The sequence below is a fragment of the Bos grunniens genome, chromosome 2 (genome assembly GCF_055505025.1).
Source record: "Bos grunniens cultivar Pamir isolate PY7600 chromosome 2, Bosgru_T2T1.0, whole genome shotgun sequence".
NCBI classification, from domain to species: domain Eukaryota; kingdom Metazoa; phylum Chordata; class Mammalia; order Artiodactyla; family Bovidae; genus Bos; species Bos grunniens.
In genome coordinates this window covers 63,215,389-63,243,343 of record NC_141166.1, presented here as the reverse complement: position 1 = coordinate 63,243,343, position 27,955 = coordinate 63,215,389, and the positions used below count along the sequence as shown (strand labels likewise).

Sequence of the window (27,955 nt, the reverse complement as noted above, 5' to 3'; positions counted from 1 at the left end):
CAATATAGTTTCCTGTGCTATGCAGTAGGGCTTTGCAGGTGGCACAGTGGCAAAGAGTCCACCTGCCAATGCAGGAAACTCAGGTTCAGTCCCTTGGTCAGGAAGATCCCCCAGAGTAGGAAATGGCAACCCACTCCAATATTCTTACCTGGAAAATTCCATGGACAGAGAAGCCTGGCAGGCTATAGTCCATGAGGTTGCAGAGTCAAACATGACTGAGTGACCAAGTGAGCACGCACGTACGCTATACAGCAGGGCCTTGTTGTTTATCCACTCTCTGTATGATTGTTTGCATCTGCTGACCTCAAATTCCTAATTTATCCCTCCCTCTTTCTCCTTTGGTGACCAGAAGTTTTTCTTCTATGTCTCTGTTTTGTAAATAAGTTCGTTTGTATAATATTTTAGCTTGTTTTTTGCTTTCCTGGCCACACTGTGCAGTTTTACAAGATCTTTGTTCACTGACCAGACATCGAACTTGTGCCCCCTGCATTGGAAGCACAGAGTCTTAACCACTGGGCCACCAGGGAAGTCTTGTATTTTATTAATAGATTCCACGTATAAGTGATATCCTATGATATTTGTCTTTGTCTGACTTACATCACTTAGTATGATAATCTAGGTCCATCCATGTTGCTGCAAATGACATCATTTCAGTCTTTTATGACTGAGTAGTATTCCATTTCAGGGGAAGATAACTCCCTGGTGGTCCAGTGATTAGAACTCTGCTCTTCTACAGTGGGGGGAACAAGTTTGATTCCTGGTTGAGAACTAAGATCCCACAAATCCACGTGGTGCAGCCAAAAAAATCTCTTAAAAAAATAAAGTAATACAGAAGGGAAGATTGGGAAGTTGGCAGGAGGAAGGCCAGTCTGGCCTTGAGATTAGGGAAGTCACACATTGTAAAAGCGTCTTTCCATCTCCCTTCTATCCTCCTGCTCTGAAGAGCAACTTTTCCTACTTTCCTCCCAGGTTATATCATGGCTTCCGACTCCTATCAGCTGCCTGCTTTACATCCTTTTGAGAGGCTAGAATCTGTTAATTCCAAATTTCTGGAAGAGAGATTCTGATTGGCTTAGCTTTGGTCAATTGTCCAATCTTGGCCCAGTCACCTGTTACCATGAGTGACATCACAGCATCACTCACGGGGCTCTCACAGCAAGGAGTCCCGGGGGCAAATAGAGGAATAAGAAGACTTGACAGATGCAGATGAAGAAATCTCTGGATTCCTATAGAGTACAGAACTAGGAGCTGGTGCTTTGTTAAATGTTAAGTAGATCGAATGAAGTTATTTCTCAAAAACTCCTGGAGCTATGTGTTGTGCACATATTCGGGGAAAGAACAGTGATTTAGCAACTATCCTGAACAGATGCACGGATAGAAAGCTCAGAGAGACAGGCTCTTGATATCCTGCTTTTTTGCTTTCTCTTTCGTCAATTAAGTGAATAGAAAGTCCGTTTTAAAAAAGTATTTTGTTCTATACATCAGTGGGAGAGGGAGAGGGTGGGAAGATATGGGAGAATGGCATTGAAACATGTAAAATATCATGTATGAAACGAGATGCCAGTCCAGGTTCGATGCACGATACTGGATGCTTGGGGCTAGTGCACTGGGATGACCCAGAGGGATGGTATGGGGAGGGAGGAGGGAGGAGGGTTCAGGATGGGGAACACATGTATACCTGTGGTGGATTCATTTTGATATTTGGCAAAACTAATACAATTATGTAAAGTTTAAAAATAAAATAAAATTAAAAAAAAGTATTTTGCCATATATCAACATGAATCAAAAAAATAAATAAATAAAAAAGTATCTTGTTTTATTCTTCATAGCTGTTTGATTGATCAGTCAGCTTAGCCAGGCACAGGGTTAGTACCTATGGGTCTAGAACCCACATGTGCATTTATAAATGGGCTGCAGCCAGAGCCATACCAATCTTTATGAAACCTTCACCCTGATCCTTCCAAGCAGAAGGAAGTTGTGCATGCAGCTTTGACTGGGGCAACTTACAATTCCCAAAGGATGCTTTTGGGATGCTTTTGAGAAGGCAATGGCACCCCACTCCAGTACTCTTGCCTGGAAAATCCCACGGACAGAGGAGCCTGGAAGGCTGCAGTCCATGGGATTGCTGAGGGTCATACACGACTGAGCGACTTCACTTTCACTTTTCACTTTCATGCATTGGAGAAGGAAATGGCAACCCACTCCAGTGTTCTTGCCTGGAGAATCCCAGAGACGGGGGAGCCTGGTGGGCTGCCATCTATGGGGTAGCACAGAGTCGGACACGACTGAAGTGACTTAGCAGCAGCAGCACAAATTGTGATTTAAAAGTGCATAGCAAGGTCCCTTGCTAAAAGTGGCCTGAGAGCCCTATGTAATTATTTCTGTCTGAAAATAATTTCTTGCATTATGAAACTACCATATGTGTTTGGGTAAAAATGAAATGGGAACTGTAATCACCAACTTTTTATTCAAAGTATTTTTTGGCTATTTAATAATTTGGCATTTTCATCATAATTAAATAAGCCATGTGGATTGCTAATGTGTTCTTCCCCGAGGGGCCTTCTTTTCAAAGGTGGCTGGCAGATTGAGGTCATGTGTTTTCTTCTTTTGGTGCTGAAAGGGAAAATAAGGAAGAGAAATAGAGAATTCCCAAGAAGTCTCTTTAAAATACTAATACATTAGTTCAGACCAGCAGAGGTTTGCTATACCTGAAGCTATAGGAAATCTATTAACGTCTTACAGGATGAGGGTGAGGACAGGAGGGCCGGGGACTGGGTCAGCTGAGGCAGTGCCTGCAGAGAGGGACAGCGCTCAGGATTAATAGCTGGACTGTCACAGGGACATTGCTGGATGGGCCCGGCCTGGAATCGGGCTCGCCTTTAACCCAAGATCAGTGCTTCATTTTCCCTGGATTTCTTTGGTCCAAGGAAACTCCCTGGAGGTGACACCTCCCCAAGAACCCAAGCTGACTGGTGCAGAGGGAAGTGCCTGGGTTTAGGTTCCAGCAGGATTGGGTTCTGCTCCTGGTATTGCCACTTGTCACAGTTGTGACACTTTGGGCAAATCACTCAGCTTCTCTGAGCCTCCCTTTCCTCATCCATACACTAGAAACAGTCATGTCTCTCATTTGTTGTGAAATTGAATGAAAACATAGAGCATGGAGGAGATGCGAAAGGCTGTAGCAGGATGATTACTGGCAAGCCCATCCATCCGTCCTCATGAACACAGATCTTTAGGCACCACTTGTACGGCAGCTGGACCTTTCCAAAAAGCTTTCCCATTTGCTCCCTCTTATCTTTCCCTTGATGTTCCATGAGGGGTTGAGGTCTCCAGTTTGCAGCTGAGGAAGCTGAGAGGTCACCCTGCTCACAGTGGCAGAGGGGCTAGACCTAGGACCCTCTATGGAATTTGCAAGGCCCAGTACAGAATGAAAATGTGGGCTCCTGGTCAAAAATAATTATTAAGAATTTCATGGTGGTGACAGCAGAGCATGAAACCAATAGCCAGGTCCTTCTGAGCATGGGATCTGGGATCTGCATGGGTCACTCCTTATATAGCTGGCTTGGTCAAACCAAGGGCATTGAGCCACATGCCTCATCTTGACACCAAGTCCGCTGCTTCTGCCTGCTCCCAGAGCTGTGGGGAGCCTGGTCACCATGATCACCATGGACTGACGGATGCTCTGGGTGGGAGGGTACAGGGTTGCTCCCAGCCCCTTAGGCTGAGGAAAGCAGCATGCTGCCCAGAGGCCTTCTTCAGGGAGCTCTGATCACCATGGAAATGACTTGCTCCTAACTTGCCCTGAAATCTCCACCTTCAGGGGCCAGCTCCCGGTGACTTGGAGAAAGCCATGCTCTGGTCCTTTCTGCAGCCGCTTGGGTATTTGAACGTAACCCCCTGTCTCCCACTAGTATTTCTCCTGCAGGCCAATGAGCTCCAGATCTCTTTAGCCATATGGTGTCTGAGGCTGAATCTGGGCCTCTCAATGTGGTCAGAGTGGAAAGAGAATTATTTCAGGACTCTTTCAAGTAACAACCTGCACTTACTGTGCTCAGAATCTATTCCAAGTGACAGGAACACAGAAGTGAATACCAAACACAATTCTTGTCCTGAAGTCTGGGGCCTTGGGGAGACCTGGATCCGTGATGCTTGTTACCCAGTGCAGGTGGGACAGAACGTGGGCAGGGAACTTGAGGGGTTGGGAGAAGTGGGGCCCAGATGGCTTGGGGGCTGGCTTCTCCCAATGGGTGCTTGAGTGAGATCCCCAGGGAGGACAGTGAGGAGTTCATGGGGGCAGAGCCTTCCAGGCAGTGAGCAGAGGGCATAAACTCAGAGCCATCCCTGGGCACGGAGTATGCTGAAGCAGTGGGATGTGAGGAGCTGGCCTGTGTGAGCTCCTAGAGGCGGGCTGAGTGCTAGGACCCGGCTGAGGGGGCCATCGCTCTAGAGCCTGATGTTAGCTGGGACTGCCCGGGAAAACTGAGGAATTTCCAGTGCCCATGCCCTGTCCCAGACCATTGAGACCAGAATCTTTGGGTGTACCATGCCAGGGATGGGGTTTGGAAAACTCCCCAGGTGTCTCTGATCTATGGCTAAGGTGAGAAGGATGGGTGGAAGACAGGGGTTTTCAATGTGGCTGCCTAGACCAGCAGCACCAGCGTGCCTGGAACCTGGCCATATTGGAAGTTCTCGGGCCCCACCTCAGACTGGGGAGCAGAGACTCTGGGCTGGGTATCAGATCAGCCCTCTGGGTGGTTCTGATACCCTGTGGGGTTTAAGGACCACTGTCCTAAGAGCTTAGACTTTTGGGACAAAGATCCACAAAGACCTGCTGTTTCCTCTTCTCTGCCCTGGGGTGTCCCTTCCCTGAGGCACCAAAGGACTTAATCAGCTACCTGCTCTGGGGGTAGCAAGGAAAGGGGGAAAGGCAGGGAGAAGGTACTTCCATCCACGATTATCTCGAAATGTTACCCAGCCACACACAAGCCTGAAGACCAGGAAAAAGTGGGCAAAGGAGCCCCTGAGGCCCTGAAGGGGTTGAGGTCCCTGCCAGACCCTTGATGGGAAGGCCTGTGGCTGCCAGTCTGACAGGGGCTGGAGTGGGGGTGAGGATGGTTGCCCTCCAGCCCATCAGCCTCTTGGTGGTCTGCCCACTCCTTGTGAGAGCTGCTGGGCCGGGCCCTGGACTCCCCCGTCACTACCCACAGCGTCTGTGGGGCAGGTGTTGCCAGGTTGGGCAGCCTCACTGTCCTTGGAGGCTGGGACTCTGAGGGCAGGTCACACTTCTCAAAGGTTCCGGGGCCACAGGAAGGGAAGGGCACTATCCCTGAGATGGCCGGGGAGTGGGCACCATGGGCAGGTCGGGACCCCCTGCATGGGGACTGGTTACGTCAAACCCCTTCAGCCTGTCTGCCCATCCAACGCTAACTGGTACTGCTGAGAGATGGGCTGAGAGAGCTCCAGGCTTTGGGCCAGTGACCTACGGTTCTCTCAGTGCCTGTCTGTAAGTAGGGCCTGGGACAGTGACTGCCTTTCAGGGTCAAGAAGCTTCGTAGAGAGAAAGTGAGAGAGTGTGCTGTAAACTCAAGTGGTAAATCCAGGCACATCAGCCCTCCTGCAAACCCTCGCTGACCCCACGGGCTGGGTTAGATGTCAACTCTGGGCCTCCATGTCCCTTGGGTGCCCTCCGAGAGGGCAGTGGTTACATGTACAGCCACTCTGCATTTAGTGCTGGTTTTCTCTGGACCCAGAGCTCTTGATACCAGAGATATCCTCTGTCTTTTTTTTTATTCTTTTGTTTTTTGGCTACTCATGCCTGGTAACAGGCAGGGCAGAGGGCACATTTTCGTTCCCTGATGGTCCTCAGGCCTCTCTTAGGGTGAACTTGCTGAGCCTGAATGTCCCTCAGACCCCTCTGCTGTCTGTTCATGCAGATTGGTTAGGAAGGGAGTGTTTTCAGGCTTCGGCAACAGCCTGTTCATGACTCGTCAGCAGACTCTGTAAAGACGGGAACTTTGCTTGTGTTGCTAGCCTGGTGTGATGCAAGGATGAGAGCCAGCTTGTTTTGGAGGTTGTGTGAGAAGCTGTAATCAGGGGCCTGAAGAATGCAGTATCTGGGACATCAGAGTTCAGGATGAGTCATTAAGATTGCAGGGTGAGGGTCAGGGAAGTCTTCCTGGAGGAGGAGATGAAGATAGAGACTGTCAAGGGTGGGAGGACTTGAGGACAAGCTCCAAGTGTAATTATGCTGGAGAAAGGTATAAATCCCTCAAGTAAAACGAAGCTAATTGAAATGTCAGCATCATCACCTCTGATTTCACACGAAGCTGGGATACTCCACGCCTCATAAGAGCCCCATCAGAAACTATTGCCAAGAAATGTTTTCTTTAATTGGACAAGGCACTGATTTAGACAATGCCTCTCTGGCAGGGATTTAAAAAAAAAAGACTTAATCTTGGTTTCCTTGATGAAGCTAAGGTTTCTGAGGGGGCTGTTGGAAGAGATAGAATTTCTCTTCACCTCATTGGGCTCATCTAATAAAAAATCAAACTTCATCAAGCCTTAACCTACTGTAGCTGAGGTTCCTGCAAGCTCCCAGGAGCTCCATGTGGCCAGAAGACTTCGCTGACCTTCTAGAGAGGTCAGGGGAGAGGGCTGGAGAAATTGTTAGTCCTTTGGGGGACCTGGGGCTGACTCTAAGTTCCGGGTCCCCCATGCTGATTGCCTGGACTTAGAGGCAGTGCTGAGACTCTGGGACCCTGGCCCGCATCTGAGCAGAGCACGGACCTCTGAGCATCTCTAATAGGCTCATGCTGGCTCAGCATCTTGCCTTGGGGCCTGTTTCCTCACCTGGAAAATAATAACCATCATCCACTGGGCATCTGCTCTCTGAGTGACATTTAACCTGTGTTATCACTTCTCACCACCACCCCCATGAAGTAGCAAGGAATTATCCCCATGAATGGATGAGTAACTTGAGGTCTGGAAAAGTGATGTCTTGACCGAGGTGAGGCCACCAGTAAGCAGTGCAGGCAGTGTGCCCTCAGGATCATTTGTCTTCCCAAAGGTAAGCTTCTTTCTGTTTGTGGGTTGAACTGAATGATGTGTAAAGGCCCCAGGCAGATTGGCTGTCTGCCCCTACATAGCTTTGGGGGGCTTCTGTGTACCCAGGCACCCACAATAACATGTCAAAATAACATAATAATAACATGTCAAAAGGAATGCGCATTTTCACTCCCCCAGTGGTTCATCAGCTAACATACCATGACAGCCCACCACGTGCCAAGAAGGGCATTGACTTCCATTATCAGTGAACTTTAAAATCCACCTCTGAGACATACTGATTGTACTTTAGGATTGACTGAATCCTAGGATCCCAGACCTAGGCAATAGGGTTTGTATGGCAGGAATTACTTAAAAGTCTTGATAACAATAATTAGACAATATTATAAATCAAGCCCCCATTTCCTACATTATTTTAGTACCATCAAGTTGGCTAAGAAACCTGTTGGAGGTGGAATATGCCTCTAAGACAGATGAGAATCATTTCAAAGTAGAGTCCCCTGGACCTGGTTTGCTTGGCTGGGTGTGACCTGTAAGGAGGCAGGCAGTAAATGGGATTGGACACTTGCTCTGGATGTGCCCTGGGCTGGATCTTACAGAGTTCATGGAGGGAGGGGACAAGGGGTCGCTCAGGAAGAACTGGCTGCGCTCCCCGGCCAGCAGCCCTGGGTTGTGGTGTCCTGGCCTGGGGGATGCTTCTTAGAGGCATCCATTCAACCACCTTTGACTTAGCAGCACCACGCCCAAGGCCGTTTGCCCAGCACATGGTGTCCCCACGTCTCCCTTGAGGGCTCGCTCATCATGTCCGTTCAGTCATCAGTCCACTCGTACATTCAGCAGAGGTGACTGATATTTACTGCTCACTAAGTGACTTAGCAGCATCATCATCATCATCAGCAGCAGCAGGCACTGCTCTAAGGTGGGGAGAGTGCAGTGACGAAGACCAACAGTCCCTTCTCTTATGGAACTGGCATCTCAAGAGGAGTCCTCCCCAAATTAGAAAGTTCTGATTTCTGGAATGTTATTTCTTAGGACAAGCAACCCAGCCTCCCTACGGCTCCCCAACAGGCCACCCTCTCTTCTCTGGTGGTGGACCACCATCCTCACCTCCTTTCTGGTCCAGGCTTCTGCAGCATGACTCTGAGCCCCAGCCACCCCTCCCTCCATCATCGTTCCTGGGTCCCCCCTGAAACTATTCATGACTCTTCTGAGGGGAGCTGGCTGGGCAAGAGCAACCCCTGTGGATGCCATAACTGCCCTAGGTTGACACGCCACCTTTGGAAATGGTTCCCCCTGAAATGGTCAGAGTTTGAACCCACTGTAAAAATTTCATTTAGAAACAGCACTATAGGATGGGGAAGATGGAGGGAAGATGGAGGGAAGATGGAAGATGAGGTTATGGGGCAACAGGGAGACAGGAAGGGGTCAGATGCTCTGCTGTGAGCCTGGTGCAGGACACAGCCAGCCTCTCCACCCACGTGAATATGTCACATTGGGAGACGATCAAGCTTTTATGGAGGGAGTGCAGATGTAAAGTCCTCCACTGAATTTTCTATAAATGCTTTTTATTAGCCAGTGCTTTACAATGTGAGTACTATTGAATTAAGCATCCATTAGCTTCCACTCCCTGGGGAAGCGTGGATGGTTCCCTGAGTCCTACGAGCAGGTAGAGCCAGAGGAATGTGAAATCAGGTCCACAGGGAGGCCTGGTTATCAGGAGGGCATTGACAGCCCTCAGGACATCTTCCTCAGGAAGCAGGATGATATAAGACACCAGCCCTGAGAGCAGAGCATCTTCCCTCCTAAACATTAGTGCATTTGAAGCGGCGTCCAAACAGACTTGTGGTTGCCAAGGGGAGGGGCAGGGGGGAAGGGATGGACTGGGAGTTTGGGGTTAGCAGATGCAAACTATTATATATAGAATAGATAAACAATAAGGTCCTACTGTAGAGCACAGGGAACTGTATTCAATATCCTGTGATAAACCATAATGGAAAAGAATATGAAAAATAATATATACATGCATAACTGAATCACTGCTATACTGCAGAAATTAACACACCATTGTAAATCAACTATACTTCAACAAAATAAATTGAAAAAAAAAAAGAGTCTCCACTCTTTCTGCACACCCACCTCCTCTGCAATTGAGGGTCCTGCTTCCCCTGACCTGGACTCAATGTTCACAACCCCAAGAAGGTATAAAGCAAGACCAGCTTTCTTGTGGTTGGACAAGGCATCCCTGCTGTGGCCAGCTCAGCAGCACTAGGTGTGACCCTGAAACTATGAGGAGGGATGAGGGACAGGCCCGTCTTTAAGGAGCCTGCCATCTGATGGGGGCAACAGACAGGAGCAGGACATGGAGGCGAAAGCTGGTAAAGGAAGTGGTCGAGGTGTATGGAGGGTTGGGGGATGTGATCTGAAGGAGGGGCTTTGAGCACTGAGGGATGCTGGGGCTTGTGTCCTTCCTGGGGGTGGAAGGTGGTCCAGATGGCGAGTGAGGACACTGGTCCCCAGGGCTTTCCCTGTCAGCAGGAGGGGACTGTCGGAAGTGTAAGGTGGATCAGCTGCCTCTAGTGTGGTTGGGCTTGGAAGTAAGATGTCCAAGTAGCAACTGGTTCTGGAACTCAGGTGGACAGCTGGCTCATACATCTTTGTGTGTGTGTAAGAGAGGTTCTTTCAATGACTGAAAGAAGAGGGAAGGGGCCAGGCTTCAGGGTGTAACTTGGCATTAGCAGGTGCAAAGCTAAGCAGGGGCTCTATGTGCAGTTGTGTGGGTTGTGCACTGCCCAAGGATGCCACATCTAAGTGAGTACCATTCACATAATAGAAACCCTAGATTTATATGTCTGGTGTGCTAATTCTCAAAAATGGGAGTAAAATGCCTCATTTTAATAAATATCAGAAAATGATGATGATTTTTTCTATGAATGGCAAAGAACTATCTTAAGAAGGAGCATGTTTTTTAACCTTAGGTTTTTTCAGAAGGGGCATCTTTTTTGATTTGCATAAAGGTATCACGTAGGCTCCCATCATCCCTGAGGTTGGTCGTGTGGACTAGACCAACCCATGGTGGGCAGGAGAAAGAGGGGTGCCCTGGGCTCCTCTCTGGCACACCCATGTCTGGTCTACAGCCCAGCCCCACAAATCTGGCCTCCTTTAGAAATAATCTTCCTGAATTTTTCATTGGGTATTTGGGTGCCTCCATCATGAGGACCTGCAGGCAACTAGGATGAGAAACAAAAGGGGGAGACTGGTGAAACAAATACCTTGTTGGAGGTACTGGAAATCGTTTAGGTGAGAGGTAGGAGCGGGGCAGCAGGATGGAAGTGGGGCAGCAGGGTAGCATGGAGTCCAGAGCGTGGAAGGATGACTGGGGACTGGGGAAGACAGGGGCTGGGCCGTGCGACTCTGTTGCATTGTGCTAGGTTGTTTCAGCTGGTCTGACTCTTTGCGACCCCATGGACTGTAGCCCACCAAGCTCCTCTGTCCATGGCCTTCTCCAGGCGAGAATACTAGAGTGGGTTGCCATTTCCTTCTCTAGGGAATCTTCTCGACCCAGGAGTTGAACCCTCGTCTCTTACGTCTCCTGCATAGGCAGGCAGGTTCTTTCCCACTAGCGCCACCTGAGAAGCTAGTCTGTTGTATTGAGCAGGTTTTAAAGCCCAGCCTGGGTCGAGAAAGCTGCCAGTTCCTTACTTTGAGGCGTGTTGCAACTTCCAAACAGTTTTTGCTGGAACACTGGTCCTGAAATACCTGTTGTGGATTTCTGGCATCACTTGAACTGTCTTTCTTTTTCTTCCCCAGATACAACATGTTATGAGGCTGGGCTGTGGGAGGTTTAGAGAACTAGCTGCAAGACTGGGCACAGAATTACTTCTTCCAATGAAAGACCAGGAGGTCTTATGTTCTTAGGGTGACACTCTTTCCAGGAAGCTCCTCAGTTTCCCAGGACACAACTGTCTCCTGTTGCGTCAGCCCTTCGGCTTGGCCAACAAGCTGGTTTTACATCCAGCTTGACTTCTATCTCAGGAATGGCCTTTGTCTTCTAGGATAACACACTGGGTTTGGCAGCTTCTGGTCAATTCACTGAATATGCATGCCCAAACAACCACCATGGCCCCAGCCAGCCCTGTGATGAGCTTCTGCTTCAGAGGCTAAGAAAAAAGCTCACATTGGGGACACCTGAGACACTTCTTTAATTCTTTTCAAAAATTTTGTTTTATTAGAGCATGGTTGATTAAAAACATTGTGTTAGTCTTGGATGTACAGCAAAGTGACTCAGTTATACATGGATATACATTCTTTTTCATATTCTTTTCCAATATGGTTTATCACAAGATATTGAATATAGTTCCCTGGGCTCTACACTAGGACCTTTTGGCTATCTATTCTCTATATAATATTTTATATCTGCTAATCCCAGTCTTCCAGTCCATCCCTTCCCCTTGGCAGCCACCAGTCTGGTCTCTATGTCCAACCTTGTGCTTCTTAAGTTTGGGCCACACTCCTTCCGCTCATTCTTTTCCTCCCAACACAGCACCCATGTCCAGTCCACAGCCATCCCTGAATGCATAGAGCCGCTCCATGGGCAATATTCCTGCATTCTTATGTACTTATTTGTAGCACCTGAATCCCAGAATAGACATTTCCCCATTAAGGAACACAAATAATGGAAGAAGAAAAAAGACACCCACTTCCTGGAGCAGATTGCTTTGCCCAAAATAGCCCTATAACAAACGGGCTGCTGAACTACCTCGTGATGAAACCTATGAACATTTGTAGTATTTTACATTGAGCTGAATAATTTATTAATGTTTAATATTTCACAACAGTAAAGCAGAAAACCTGATGAAAATTTCATATCTGCTATTATAAGCTAAATGGATTGAGATGCAGCTGGGTGGTGCTGAGTGCCTGCAAGGAGGTGTAGGCTCCCCCATGTGGCAGACCCACGTGGCCAGAGTAACTCTCCCCTGCCTGTTACCCCACAGGTCCTGTGCACTTGGGAGAACCGGGTGCTTGAGGGTGTCTTCAGTTTGGCTGAACAGCAGGCCCTATTTAGGAAGTGATTTCACTAGGGCCAGGCCTCTTCCTCATTCCTTTAATTTTCCTCACTGCTCTGTTTTGGATGCCTGAATTGTCCATCATTGGTACAGATTGCATTCTTTGTGAGATAATCAACATCCAAGGAAAACGTGACTGGTGATTAACAATAGCCATTAAGGAGACCAGGAGTGGAGTCCAGCAGAGCTGCAGCGTCGTAGCTGAACGTAAATAAAAAATGTCCATGGAGAACACTGAAAATTCAGTGGATTCAAAATCCATTAAAACTTCAGAGACAAAGATCTTACATGGAAGCAAATCAATGGACTCTGGAATATCCTTGGAAGAGAGTTACAAAATGGATTATCCTGAAATGGGTTTATGTATAATAATCAATAATAAGAACTTCCACGAAAATACTGGCATGGCCTGTCGATCTGGTACAGACGTGGATGCAGCAAACCTCAGGGAAACATTTATGAACTTGAAATACGAAGTCAGGATTAAAAATGATCTTACATGTAAAGAAATGTTGGAATTAATGAGCAACGTTTCTAAAGAAGACCATAGCAAAAGGAGCAGTTTTATTTGCGTGCTTCTAAGCCATGGTGAAGAAGGAATCATTTTTGGAACCAATGGACCCGTCAATTTGAAAAAATTAGCAAGTTTCTTCAGAGGGGACTATTGCAGAAGTCTGACTGGAAAACCCAAACTTTTCATTATTCAGGCCTGCCGAGGCACAGAACTGGACTGTGGTATTGAGACAGACAGTGGTGCTGAGGATGACATGGCCTGTCAGAAAATACCAGTTGAGGCAGACTTCTTGTACGCATATTCTACAGCACCTGGTTACTTTTCCTGGCGAAATGCAAAGAACGGATCCTGGTTCATCCAGGCTCTTTGTGAGATGCTGAATAAGTACGCTCACAGGCTCGAGCTCATGCACATTCTTACTCGAGTTAACCGAAAGGTAGCAATAGAATATGAGTCCTTTTCTACCGATTCTGCTTTTCATGCAAAGAAACAGATTCCTTGTATTATGTCTATGCTCACAAAAGAACTGTATTTCTAATCACTGAAGACATGGATGATTTTTGATTTTAACTTGTATGCCAAGTGAGCAAATGGTGTAACTGGTACTATATTTTCCTCTTACCTCTAAATCTAACCTAATGACCCAGGTGATAACTTTGAAACAAGCCGCCTTCCTAGCAATAGAACTACTGTGCAGCTACCTCAAACACAATTGGGTAGTTGAGATTGAGTTTAACGAAGATGAAATAAAAATGGATTGTGGAAATCATTATGAGAAGAAAATGACTGTAAATTAGCACTTCTCTTAATTACCAAGATTTAGTGCCGATGCTATGCTACACATTTGCAAGCAATGAGGGAAAAAGTTAAACACTGCAGTAGTGTATTTCAGTGATGTGGGTATGCCACTGTATCAGGGAACATGTTATGGTTTTTGTCAAACAACAGCAATGACGATATGGAATGATGTATCCTAGAACTTGGTGGTCCATACATGTGGTCTAAGACCTGAAGACCTTGATCTTAAGACAATGGTATTTTTACATCACCTATTTGAGCTCATGGTTTTGTGATGTTTGTGCTGAGCATGTCTTTGTTGTTTAAAAAAATCATGTTTTAGCACTGAAAAAGAACTAAATGTTTTACTTGGGAAGGTGTGAGAAAACTAAATTGACCCTTGAGGGTAAATGCAGCAATATAAAGGGAGACGGGTTGAGGACAATAAGGTGCTGAAATGCAACTCTTCCACCAGCTGCCGGGCCTCGCATACCTGCAGAATATCTAAAGGGCTCTTCTGTCAAAACCTCAGACTTCAATCACACTGATAAGAGCGTGAACTGAAGAAATTCTATAGGGACACACTAAAACACAACTTAAATACAGTGAGGTATAAGGAAGAAACAGTCAGTCAGTCAGTTGGGCACTCCGTAATTAGAAGATGGTTTGAGCCTGACCAGGGACACTGCGCAGCCTCTGTGTGGTGGGGTCAGAGCCATAGATTATGGCTTCAGGAAAAAGAATGCGGGCTAGATTCTTCACAGCTATGGGTGTGTGTGGAAGATGCTCCCAAGGCAAGAAGCTCCAACAAAGTGAATCAAATTAAACTTCTGAAATGGAAATTTCCCAAAGAGGGTAAGAGTAATCATAAAAATCCTAGCCCTCTAATTTTTGTTTTATTTCAAATGATGGCTGTTAATTGGATGTTAAAGCGAATTCTTATCCGCCTTTCTGCAGATAGCCCATTTTATAAAATAGACTTGATATCACTACCACTGAATATCAGTCTACTTCTTACTTGACACTTGGGGGGAGGAGGTCTACAGTTTTCAGCTTATCAGGAATTGCGTAAATTAATGCTTACATACCTAAATACGGCTTAGAAGAGGCTCTGAGTGTTTGGGGAAAACACTAAGGTTTCTCTTTCCCCTTCATGGTTAACAAGGTCTCAATCACCTTTGCTGTGCGTGGGCATGCATGTGCCCAAGTGTGACCACTGAACTTTGTCCAGGAGCTACAGTTCTCCCAAAGAACAAGTCCTGTACTCATTCCAGAACGTCCCTCTCTGCCATCCCTGAATGTCAGCCCGTAAAAGCAATTTCATTAGCATTTCCTCATTTTCCAGTATAAGCAGTGAGTGTGGCCTAATGGTCTGGACCCTCATCCATCCTTTGCAGAAGATGGAAAAAAAAAATCATAGCACTCTTAGCAGTAAAATTTTTGCGCATGTTAACTTTTATTCTGTTGATGTTTACAATCAAGGAAGAATGATACAGTTATGATCGTGTACTTTTCTCTGAAATGAAAGAACCAGGGTGCCCAGGACTTTAGCAGTCATCCAGTCTTTCCTCCTTTGGTGCCCAGGGAAACTGAAGGCCAGAGATGGGACACAGACGGGGGAGGCTCTGGGCCTGGTTGCTCAGGAGGCGCTGAACCTTCTGCATCTCTGTAACCCACTGGTTCCCGTGAGCTTTCTTGTGCTAAACAAAGGCGCTCACAATTATAAATGAAAGCTCTTTGTTTTGATTGTGTCTGTAACTTTTTCTGAGTAAATGAAGCATGCTATGGAATCAGAAGGTATCTTCCTATGTGACAATTTTGTAAAAAGTTTGTTATTATGCATTTCTATTTCCAAATACAAATTTTAATTTAAAATGAAAAAAAAAAAATAGCCATTAAGTAATAATATGATTAATAATCTGAAAAAGAGTATATATAGTGATAGTGAAAGTCCCTTGGTCATGTCCGACTCTTTGTGACCCCATGAACTATACAGTCCATGGAATTTTCCAGGCCAGAATACTGGAGTGGGTAGCCTATCCCTTCTCCAGGGGATCTTCCCAATCCAGGGATCGAACCCAGGTCTCCTGCATTGCAGGCAGATATTTTTTACCATCTGAGCCACCAGGGAAGCCTGATCAATAATCTGAAAAAGAATATATATATTCTTGAAATAATATGAAATATAATACTATGAAATATATGAAATAACTGAAATAATATGGTGGCCTCACCTTGGGGAGAGTTGAAAGTACTTTTGGTGTCTTAAAGGATAATTGTATTATGTTAAGGCCTCCTTTAGGAGATTTAAATATGAGAAGAATAACGTGAGGGAATTTTGGGGAGCCAAAGGGATGCCATGGAATGGACAGATTATTTTTGACCTACTACTATCCAAATAGTCCACTTCAGAAAATGAAGGGAGGCAGGTGCCATCTCTCCTGGCTTCCTGGCAACCAGGGTGCAGGCAGGAACCCAGCCTGAGTCAGCTGGATGTTCCTGCCCAGGACCTGAAAGTTGCACCACAGGGTTGCTCAGGATAGGAAGACACGGTTCTCTGTAGCTGTGACAGACAGGAGTCCAGTGACAGGGCCACCAGTGGTGGTGGGCCCAGAAGGCTGTTTTCGGGGTCTGAGCTTCTCAAAGTCTTATTCCCCTTCATTTTCTTCTCTATTCTGAACCCTATTCTCCAGGCTTCATCGATTCTGTGAGCTAGCCAATGCACTGAAATTAAACTTCTTTTTTGCTTCACTTCGCTGGTGGTGTTTTCTGTTATTTGCCTGGCACAACACAGATTATTAGAGCTTTCAATACACTATAAATCACTTTTTTTGTGTGTATGTCTATGTTTTAGAACTTAACTCACTGCGTTAGAGAATTAGCAACTGGGGCTTTCAAAAGCCTTCATAGGGAAAGAAACAATTCACTCACAGACCTCATCCTAAGAAGACTTGGAGCAGAAATCGTCAGTGGGATGAATGAGGTGATTCAGATCTGGGCTAACCCTTAACCTGAACTAGGATGTGGGAGAATTTTGCTTGACATGGTTTCTACCTTTCACACCCTACATTTGGTCCCCGGTATTTATAGAGAGAGGAGGCTGGAGGAATCTTCATAGAAGTGACTTGAAAGATTTTTAAACTAATTGAGAAGATGAATGATTTTGAATAGTGTTTAATTTATTGATTTCCCATTTACTGATGTATACAAATACCAAGTTCCTAGAATAGCGGCTGTCCCATAGGAAGAGAACAGAGTAACAGATACCAGGGGCAGGAGACTATCGGGTAAAATATATACCATCAATGACCTCATTTAACCTCCCTTTATAACCTGGTCTAAATCCCAGCTTGGAGGTTCAAAAAACCACTGAAATGAGTGTGTCAGCATGAACGTGGGTTGAGGACAATTTTTCTTGGCATTTTAGCCATAAGGATGCAGAGAAGCTGAGAGAGAAATGATGTCTTATTTGGTGTGGTTTCAGGCTTCACGAAAGCCAAATCAAAACCAAAATAAAAGTGGAAAACAGCCCATCACTCTCAACCAAATACAGAAAGCTTTTTTTTCTCATAAAACAACTCCTGTTTGGCATATTGGATTCCTGTTCCTTTTGCTCACTGAGTGACCTCTTGTGACCTGACCGGGATGGCTACAGGCTGAGAATTCTTGACCACAGTGCGAGTAACTACTGGCCCTTCACTCTCCCCCCTTCTTAAAAGTGCTATCGCCCTCACTCCCCACAGCCAGACCAGTGAGAATGCCGCACGCAGGCCTGTTCTCTGCCAGTGCTCCTCCTTCAAGGCCATGATGCTGAGGGCTGACCCCTAGATCTCACATCACATTCCTCCTGAGTCAGGCAGCTCTCTTCCAAGGAGTGTTGCAGGGACCCAAGTTGCTTCCATCTTATGACTTTGCCATCTTGTGCTTCTTGTCTACAAAAAGGCCAGCCTGGTGTCACTCAGTGGGCAGGTAGGGGGAGAATGTGGAGACTTATGCACCTCATATTCAACCAGATCAGTCTGACGTGACATGTATCACTTCCGCCCACATTCCGTTGACAAGATATATGGTGCCATCCAAATACAAGGGGAGCTGGGAAATGTAGTCCTGTGCCACCCAAATGCAGGGGAAGTGAGGGAATGTTGGCTGGCTCCCAAGCAACAGTGTCATGCTGTGGGCCCATGTTGGTCTGCCACCATCTCTACTCTTCTATCTAATACTGAAACCTTCCCCAACAACCAGCCTTTGATTCACCACCTTGGGGAAAGAAACTACATGAATGAATTTACTCTCTGCCATTAATATATGCTAACATTTTGTTATTCCCAGAATACTTAAAATTTTAAAAAGAATAGGAAGATAAAGCAGTGAATCTAAAGGTAGAGGAGGTATTTTGGAATGGGGGATATTCCTGCTATGATATCTTCTGTTAATTTGTAGAGGGACACACATTCACTATGTGCTAGGGGGATTCACCTCCAAGTCTCCAAGCCTGCCCATATCAGAGAAGGGACAGAAAACATCCCTTTCATAGGTTTTCAAACAAATTCCAGCATAGCTGTGCCCTCAGTGGCTCTGTAAGTCCAGAGGCAGAGCTGCTGGCATCTACTTGGCGAACAGCTTGGTTGATGCTGCCCAGCTCCATTGGAGTGGGCGGGAGATTGATCAGAGCCTCATCCATTCTCCAATGCTGATAGATTTCCTGGTTCACTCACTTGGGCCAGACATGCATCTCCTGCTAGGCAGTAAAAATGTCAATAACCGCTCTCTTTTTACTCTTCTTTCCAAGCTGGAGACAAGTTTCCATTAAATCCTTCACCCATGCTTTCTTGATTAAATCAAATTTACAGCCAGTGTAGAGGGACAGAATTTCAGCCACATTCACCTTGCCCTCTGTAAAGTACTCTGGACTTGGCTTTTCAACAACTCTCATATTTTATGCCTCACGTATCAGTTTCCAGGCAAGGCCAAGGGCAGGCTCTTGGCTAAGCTTTGGATACGGTGAAGCTTTTTCACCTTCTTTGTGAGCCCTGTGTCCCCAAGACACAGAAGGGGAGGTTGCAATGCAGTGAGGATGGCTCATGGGGAGGGTGGGTGGCATCTGCCTGAGAGTGGGTGACATTGGAGAGAAAGTGGTGACAACTGGGAAAAGCCAGGTTCACTAACTTTTTGGTCATTTAATTAAAGCCAACCATGTCTGTGTTTCTGTCATCCTCTAAGAAACTGAGCTGATAGACAAATTTATACTTGAGTATTAAAAACTCTGATGCTGGGAGGGATTGGGGGCAAGAGGAGAAGGGGACGACAGAGGATGAGATGGCTGGATGGCATCACCGACTTGATGGACATGGGTTTGGGTGAACTCCGGGAGTTGGTGATGGACAGGGAGGCCTGATGTGCTGCAATTCATGGGGTCGCAAAGAGTCAGACACGACTGAGTGACTGAACTGAACTGAACTGACTAAGGACTAATCAGAGTTAATGTTACCGATTACTCAACTCCATGTCAGTCACTACGCTAACCAGTTTATACATGACCTCAGCTAATAGTTCCTGTAAGCCTACAAAGAAAGTACTATGACTATCTTCATCTTATAGATGAGGAAATGGGACTCAAGAAGAGGATAAATAACCTTCCCAAGGCCACACATCAGTGAGTGCTGGAGCTAGGAGGGGACTCCCTAAGCCTGGCTCCAGAGCCCATTCTTTTGCCTGCTGTCCTACTGTGCAATTGCAAGAGTTTCTTTGGGCCCGGTTCCGGCGCGATCGAGGCCCAGGGCAGCGAACGGTCTCCGACACCATGTCTGGCTCCTCAGGCCCACAGGCTCAGCGTGGCCCTTGCCCGTTCGCGTTGCTGCTGCTACTCCTGCTGGGCCCCAGCTCGGTCCTCGCCATCTCCTTCCACCTGCCCGTTAACTCCCGCAAGTGCCTCCGTGAGGAGATCCACAAGGACCTGCTGGTGACGGGCGCGTACGAGATCACCGACCAGTCTGGGGGCGCCGGCGGCCTGCGCACCCATCTCAAGATTACAGGTTCTGCTGGCCATATTCTGTACTCCAAGGAGGATGCGACCAAGGGGAAGTTTGCCTTTACCACTGAAGATTATGACATGTTTGAAGTGTGTTTTGAGAGCAAGGGAACAGGGCGGATACCTGACCAACTCGTGATCCTAGACATGAAGCATGGAGTGGAAGCGAAAAATTACGAAGAGATTGCAAAAGTTGAGAAGCTCAAACCTTTGGAGGTGGAGCTACGATGCCTAGAAGACCTTTCAGAGTCTATTGTTAATGATTTCGCCTACATGAAGAAGCGAGAAGAGGAGATGCGCGATACCAATGAGTCCACGAACACTCGGGTCCTGTACTTCAGCATCTTTTCAGTGTTCTGCCTCATTGATCTGGCCACCTGGCAGGTCTTCTACCTGCGTCGCTTCTTCAAAACCAAGAAGTTGATTGAGTAATAAAGCCCAGTCTCCTCCCACCTTGAATCTTAGCCAGCAGAACATCGCTGGGACGTGCCTGGCAAAAGACATCCTACCAACAGCACCATCAAGGCACCTTGGAGGTTTCTTGCCAGAACTGATCTCTTTGATGTGGGAGGACGTGGGTTACCACCTTCACCCAAGAAGTCAAAGAGGGACTTCTTTTTAACCCGGTAGGATTTGGACTGGTTTTGCAACAAGACTATTATTAGAGTCACCTATGACAAAAAACAGGGGTTACCTAGATAATGCCAAAGCCAGCATTTGTACTGGGTTTCCTCATATGATCTGTTTGAACCATGTTTTCTTTCCTTCTCCCACTTGCTCACCAGCTTGGGTTTCCATTCTTCTTGTTTTACCAACATTTGTATGACCATGTTGAACTTGTTTCTTTCTGATTGTCCTCTTTGGATTTCTGTGTGACAACACCCTTAACTTTCTCTTGACCCTTAGCTGAAATGTTTAGTTAGCTTCTGGTGATACCTTTTCAGAATTTTATGTCTCTCAAAAGGGTGATGGCTGTGACACCTCATAGAAATGAGCTTTGAACTGTAGATAGCTCTTAAAGAAAATTTCACTTTAGAGAATTAAAACATTTGTGCTCAAAAAAAAAAAAAAAGAGTTTCTTTGGAAAAGAATCTGTATCTCTCTCTCTATCTATATATATGTATATATACACACACACATATGTATATATGTGCATATATATATGTTTATCTCCAGGGTATCTTCCTTACCCAGGGATTGAACCCGCATCTCCTGCATTGCAGGAAGATTCTTTACCATCTGAGCCACCAAGGAAGCCAAATATATATAAATAACTTAGCTCTATACCTGAAATAACACAACACTGTAAATCAACTGTACTTCAATAAAAAAATGAACTGAAAAAAGGAAGAGCTTCTATGTCATTGCTCCCAGAAATGGTTGCATTTTAAAAGGGTCAAGAATGAAGATAATGGAATAAAGCAATGCTGGTGGCCACTTGACAGGGAGGTGAGGGAGACCTTTTGGGCTGGAAAGTCTTTACAACATGTCTTTCAAATCATGCCAAGCCTTTGGTGCAGTTTGTTGTCTATTGATAAGCCCAGTCTGTGATCATGTCCAAGATGGAGAGTGTTACACTCATTCTTTTTTTTTTTTTAATTGAAGGAGAGTTGATTTACAATTTCATATTAGTTTCAAGTGTACATCGAAGTATTTCAGTTATCACACACACACACACACACACACACACGGGCTTCCCAGGTGGCTCAGAGGTAAGAATCCGCCTGCCAATGCAGGAAACACAAGAGATGTGGGTTTAATTCCTAGGTCAGGAAGATACTCTAGAATAGGAAATGGCAATCTGCTCCAGTATTATTGCTTGGAAAATCCCATGGACAGAGGAGCCTGGCTGGCTACAGTCAATGAGGTTGCAAAATGTAGGACATGACTGAGTGACTGAGCACACACATATACATACATACATTCTTTTTCATTATAGGTTATTACAAGATATTGAGTATAGTTCTCTGTGCTATACAGTTGGTCCTTATTGGTTATTTATTTTGTATATAGTAGTGTGTATATATTACATTTGGAGAAGGCAATGGCACCCCACTCCAGTACTCTTGGCTGGAAAATCCCATGGGTGGAGGAGCCTGTTAGGCTGCAGTCCATGGTGTCGCGAAGAATTGGACACTACTGAGCGACTTCACTTTTACTTTTCACTTTCATACATTGGAGAAGGAAATGGCAACCCACTTCAGTGTTCTTGCCTGGAGAATCCCAAGGACGGTGGAGCCTGGTGGGCTGCTGTCTATGGGGTCCCACAGAGTCAGACATGACTGAAGCGACTTAGCAGCAGCAGAAGCATATGTTACATTACAAAGGTCTGTCTAGTCAAAGCTATAGTTTTTCCAGCAGTCATGTATGGATGTGAGGGTTAGACTATAAATAAACCTGAGCACTGAAGGATTGATGCTTTTGAACTATGGTGCTGGAGAAGACTCTTGAGAGTCCCTTGGACTGCAAGGAGATCCAACCAGTCCATCCTAAAGGAAATTACTCCTGAATATTCATTGGAAGGACTGATGCTGAAGCTGAAACTTCAATACTTTGGCCACCTGATGTGAAGAACTGACTCATTTGGAAAGACCCTGATGTGGGACAGATTGAAGGCGGGAGGAGAAGGGGACAACAGAGGATGAGATGGTTGGATGGCATCACCAGTGCAATGGACATGACTTTGAGTAGGCTCTGGGAGTTGGTGATTGACAGGGAAGCCTGGCATGCTGCAGTCCATGGGGCTGCAAAGAGTTGGACATGACTGAGTGACTGAACTGAACTGAACTGAACTGAGTGTGTATATGTTAATCCCAAACTCGTAATTTATCCCTCCACTTTCCCTTCGGTAACTATAAGATTGTTCTGTATGTCTGTTAAGTCTGTTTCTGTTCTGTAATAAGTTCATTTATATCATTTAAAAAAGATTACTATGTAAGTGATATCATATGATATTTGTCTTTTTCTGACCTACTTCACTTAGTGTGATAATCTCTGTGTTCATCCATGTTGCTGCAAATGACATTATTTAGTGTTTTTTTATGGCTGAGTAGTATTCCATTGCATATATGTACCACATTTTTTTTACCCATCTGTTAATGGACATTTAGTTTGCTTTTGTGTCTTGGCTATTGTGAGTAGTGCTGCAGTGAATATCAGAGTGCATGTAGTTTTTGAATTATGGTTTTCTCTGGATACATGACCAGAAGTAGGATTGTTGGATCATATGAGAACTTAATTTTTAGTTTTCTGAAGACCCTCTTTACTGTTCTCCACAGTGGCTGCACCAATTCACATTCCCACCAACAGTGTAGGAGGGTTCTTTTTTTCCACACTCTCTCCAGCATTGGTTATTTGCATACTTTTGGATGATGAGGCAGGCCATCCTCATTCTTTTTATTTTATTTTACTTTTAATTGGAGGATAATTACTTCACAATACTGTGTGTGGCTTATGCCATACATCAATATGAATCAGCCATAGGCATACCCATGTCCCCAACCTCTTAAACCTCTTACCACCTCCTTCCGCATCCCACCCCTCTAGGTTGTTACAGAGCACTGACTTTGGGTTCCCTGTGTCACACAGCAAATTCCCACTGGAATCTACTTTACATATGGTAATGTGTATGTTTCAATGCTACTCTCTCAAATAATTCCACCTTCTCCTTCCCCCACTGTGTCCATAAGTCTGCTCTCCATGTCTGCATCTCCATTGCTTCCCTGTAGGCAGGTTCACCAGCACCATCTTTCTAGATTTCATATATAGCATCATCCTCATTCTTAATTCTCAGGTGTGGAGTTGGAAGAGTCGAGATCAGTTTTGAGCTGGTCATGAATGGGTTGGAAGGAACGCAGAGAGACATAGAGGAGCCCAGTCACCACCCTTCAGTCTCTGAATTTGTGTTTTCCTCACACTAGTGTTGGTGCATTTTCACACTTTAAAAAAAATCAGCCTTGAGTCAGATTCTTCAACCTATGATTATATGAGCGTCCTTCCAAATGGATGTGACTACTAGAGTAAGAGTAGGATATTAGTTTTGCATGGGTGGCCATTCTGGAAAAGCATTTAGAGCCCTCACTTGTGCAGAGAGCTTTGGGGGTGGGGGCCACTGGGGTGCGAGGGTCAATGGCCCCGCCCCCACCCAAACACCCTGGTGGCTTCTTAGGGAGAGCCTCTACCACTAATAGTTAGCAAACAGATAATATAAGAAGCTCCCTCCTAGGTGCTTCTGGGGACATTCAGTCATTTGCCCCTGAAGCCTTGTAGGGATACAAAGGCCCAGGGAGTTAAAGTGGTCAGGGGAGGAGGTTAGGGGAAGACCCGGACTTAGCCTGGGCTGCTTTGCCGGGCGGGTAGTGGGTGTGGAATGTTGCTGCCTATGGGACCAGGGCTGCGGCTGGTGGCGGGGTCTGAGGGGAAGGAACCCAGGTGTTGCTGTCCCTGTGTCTATGTGTGCTGCCATCTCCCCCTTGAAGTAACCCTGGGCTGAGGTGAACAGCCTCAGGGAACAGGATGGGTCGAGGGTTTGGATTGGACCTTGCAGACAGCCATCTTTCTGAGTCTTGCCATGACCTTTCCTCTGTGGAGTACATTCATGGTATCTTCCTCTTCTGTAAGGACATGAGTCCTCTTGGATTAGGACACCACACTTATGACCTGCATAGCGTTGTGCACAAGGACATCAGGCCAAGTAGCAAGGTGACGGGGCCCTGCTGACTTAGCCTTGCACCTGGTATGGAGCAGAGCCTACACAGAGAAAAGGGCACAGTTTTTCCAGTTTTCCTATAAGTCGTGTGTCCTCACCTTGCTGTGCTCCTCCCACCCCCGCTGCGGCCTTGACTCAGAGGAGGGCCTTGATCTAATTTCCCCAAAGGTTCTACCTAGCCTGGATCTGCTCTGGGTTTGGGTATCCCAGACACCCTACATTTGGGATGGGATCCTGAGAAGTGGTGAGGGACAGCCAAGAGGAGTGTCCACTGCTACTGTTGTCCCCTAGGTAGAATGGCCATTCCTGAAAGGAAGACGTGTGGAAGTGAGTAAAGGTGACTTGCCTGGGTCATAGTCTGATAGGCCTGTCATAACAGTTTACCACTCACTGGGGTGCTTCACTGGCAGAAATTAATTTTCTTAGAGTTCTGGAAGCTGGAAGTCCAAGCTCTGGGTGCTACAGGGTTGGTTTCTGGGGAGAGCTGTCTCCTTGCCTGGCAGATGGCTGTCTCTCTCTGTGTCCTGACATGACCTTCCCTCTGTGTATGCACATTCTGGCATCTCTTCTTGTAAGGACATGGGTCCTATTGGATTAGGACCTCACTCTTATGACCTCATTAACCTTGATGACCCTCTTAAAAGCCTGATCTCCAAATACAGTCACAGTGGGGCTGAGGCTACAACATATGATTTGGGTGGGTGGGTGTGTGCATGCTAAGTCACTTCAATCATGTCCTACTCTTTGTGACCCTATGGACTATATAGCCTGCCAGGCTGCTCTGTCCGTGGGATTCTCCAGGCAAGAATACTGAAACGGGTTGCCATTTCCTACTCCAGGGATCCTCCCGACTCAGGGATTGAACCTGTGTCTCTTATATCTTTTGCATTGGCAGGCATTATCTTTACCACTAACGCCACCTGGGAAGCCCCTAGGTAGGTGGGTGGAGGAGACAGTTCAGTCCGTAACAGCAGGGAATGCTTGCAATTTTGTTCGTGCTTTTGTAGTATCAGCAAAGTGTGTGTGTATGTGTGTGTGATTCCAACTACTTTGCAATCTTCCAAAGCAAGGCTGTGTTTGAAAAGCCTTTTCTTAGCTGCTGTCCTCATAGCCCCCCAACCTTCCACCAGCGGGCCAAACACAGGAGGCACTGAATAAATGTGTGTGAACCAACCCCCCAGTGAAGCTTTCTGGTGGATACTGTTGCCAAAGATGACTCTCGACCACTCATCCATGGCTTTCTGTAGATGGGATCTGGGAGAACCCGGCTGGAGAGAATGCTCTGATTGGTTCACTCTTTGAAGGAAGGTAATGAAATTTTCAGAAGGGAAATGAACTCTCATTTCGGTCAGTTCACACTTCAATCTCACTTTGTTAAGCAACATTATTTATTCAGTAGCCTTTGGAACTCACATGCTTTGTATTTAATGGGTCCAATTATGCTCTTTATGGCATGTCTGTGAAAGGTGCCATTTTTACTATCCGAAAGTTGATTTGATGTGATCTCAGATGCTATCTTACTCCATGGGGGAGAGGCCCTTATAGCCCCCAGACTCCAGTAGTAAGAATGAGCAGAGAAAGAAGCTTTTTTCTATGCATAATTCTAGAATTGCCATCGACAAAGGTCCTGAAGGATGCAGATCTTTCACTTATTCAAAGACTGTTCATTTTTCATTTTATTAAATACTAAAGTAGCTTATTTTTCTGAATGGCAAAAAAACTGATACACCTTAAAAATGTAAACAAAGAAGAATAGTATAAAAATTAGTGATGACTCGTAACTCTGCCACTTAGGGACAACCTTAGAGGTTTGAATGTGTTACCATTTGATTTTCTTCCTAAGATCATGCACATGTATATGTATGTTCATCCCCTGCCTTTTTCATAATAAAGCATAATATATATGATCTAAATGTTTCCTTCCCCTAATTTAAAAATATTTTAATCATGAAAAATTCCAAATATGTACTAAAGCAGATTGTATAATATATTGCCTCTCTATTTGTGACTCATCTTAAAAAAATTTTTAGATTTATTACAAAACATTGGCTATATTTCCCTGTGCTATACAATCTATCATTTTTAAAATTTTGATTTATTTATTTATGTATGTCTGCACTGAGTCTCCATTGTTGTGTGAGGGCTTTTCTCTAGTTATGGTGCGTGGGCTTCTCATTGTGGTGACTTCTCTTGCTGTAGAACATGGGCTCTAGGGTGGATGGGCTGCAGTAGTTTCAGCACATGGGCTCAGTAGTTGTGGCTCCTGGTTCTAGAGCACAGGCTCGGTAGCTGTGGTCAGGGGCTTAGTTGTGCAGTGGCATGTGGGATCTTCCTGGACCAGGGATTGAACCCATGTCTCCTGCATTGGCAGGCAGATTCTTTACCTCTGAGCCACTAGGGGAGCCCCTGTACAATGTATTCTTGTTGCTTATCTGTTCTACACATAGTAGTTTGTATCTTTTAATCCTATACTCCTATCTTGCCCGCCCCCTTCTCTGTCCCCACTGGTAACCACTAGTTTGTTTTCTATATCTGTAAGTCTGTTTTGCATATACATTTGTATTATTCTTTAGATTTCACATAAAAATGATACCATATGGTATTTGTCTTCCTCTGTCTGACTTATTTTTCACTCACTTATATATCACTAAGCATAATATTCTCTAGGTCCATCCTTGTGGCTGCAAATGGCAGAATTTCATTCATTTTTATGGTTGCATAATGTTCATTTGTGGCTAATCTTGTTTTGTCTGTATTTTAATTTACCCCCTCCCCAGATTATTTTGAAGCAAATCCTAGCCATCATATAATTTATTCAGTAACTTTCTCCCTAAAAGATAGAGATACTTCAGAAATAACAATATTTTTCTCATGCTTAAATAATTAACAGCAATATCTTAGAAATTCTCAAATATCAGTCACTGTTAAAATGTCTTTGTCTTACAGTGATTTGTCTGAATCAGGATCAAGTTTTCTACTTGTAACTGGCTGTTTTGGTTATGTCTCTTCAATCTTTTTCATCCATAGTTTCCACCTTGATTTTTTTTCTCCTTGCAGTTTACTTGTTGAAGAAACTTCTCATCTGTTCTATAGAATTTCTGTCTGAATTTTGCTGATTTCTTCCCTATGGCATCATTTATAATGTTCCCTTAAATTGCTAGTTCAATCTCAAACCTTGATCAGATTCAGATTCCATCCTTATTAGTCAAGTCTACTTCATAAATGGTATTGTGAACACACCCAGGAGGCACATAAAGTCTGCTGCTATCTCACTTTGAAATGTTACCTAGATCTATTATTTGCAGCTGAATCCTTTTCCCCCTCCTATTCATATGTTCTAGTCCCAACCCACAGTACCTCAGAATGTAACTGTATTTGGAGGCAAGGTGGCTAAGTTGAAATGAAGTCATTAGGTGTTCTTATACAAACAGGGGGCTTCCCTGGTGTTCACAAGTAAAGAATCCACCTGCCAATGCAGCAGATGTGGGTTCGATCCCTGGGTTGGGAAGATCCCCTGGAGTAGGCAATGGCAACCCACACCAGTATTCTTGCCTGGGAAATTCCATGGACAGAGGAGCCTGAAGGGCTGCAGTCCATGGGGTTGCAAAAGAGTCAGACACAACTTGACAAATGTACAACAACAGATACAAAGAGGCAGTATGGACACAGACGCACACAGAGGGATGACCATGTGGGGACACAAGGAGAAGATGGCTCCACAAGCCAAGAAAGGACACTTCAGACACACTAGCGCTGCCGACGCCTTGTCATACTTCCAGCCACCAGAGCTGTGAAAAAAT

General features: G+C 45.5%; 1 protein-coding gene, 1 long non-coding RNA gene and 1 pseudogene across 3 annotated transcripts in view; all 3 read left to right on the top strand.

Annotated features, from left to right (window-relative positions):
* The window catches only part of LOC147378147 (uncharacterized), a 151,159-nt gene that overhangs the window by 78,344 nt on the left and 44,860 nt on the right, over positions 1-27,955 (top strand). The gene's annotated exons all lie outside the window — the stretch shown is intronic.
* On the top strand, positions 12,293-13,411 carry LOC147378151 (caspase-3). Its single transcript, XM_086367109.1, has one exon. It carries the CDS (start codon positions 12,347-12,349, stop codon positions 13,178-13,180), a length of 834 nt encoding a protein of 277 aa, XP_086223235.1. The 5' UTR covers positions 12,293-12,346; the 3' UTR covers positions 13,181-13,411.
* LOC147378150 (transmembrane emp24 domain-containing protein 10 pseudogene) lies at positions 19,179-20,519 on the top strand (annotated as a pseudogene). The gene has a single exon (XR_015151442.1). The product of XR_015151442.1 is annotated as a transmembrane emp24 domain-containing protein 10 pseudogene (transcript).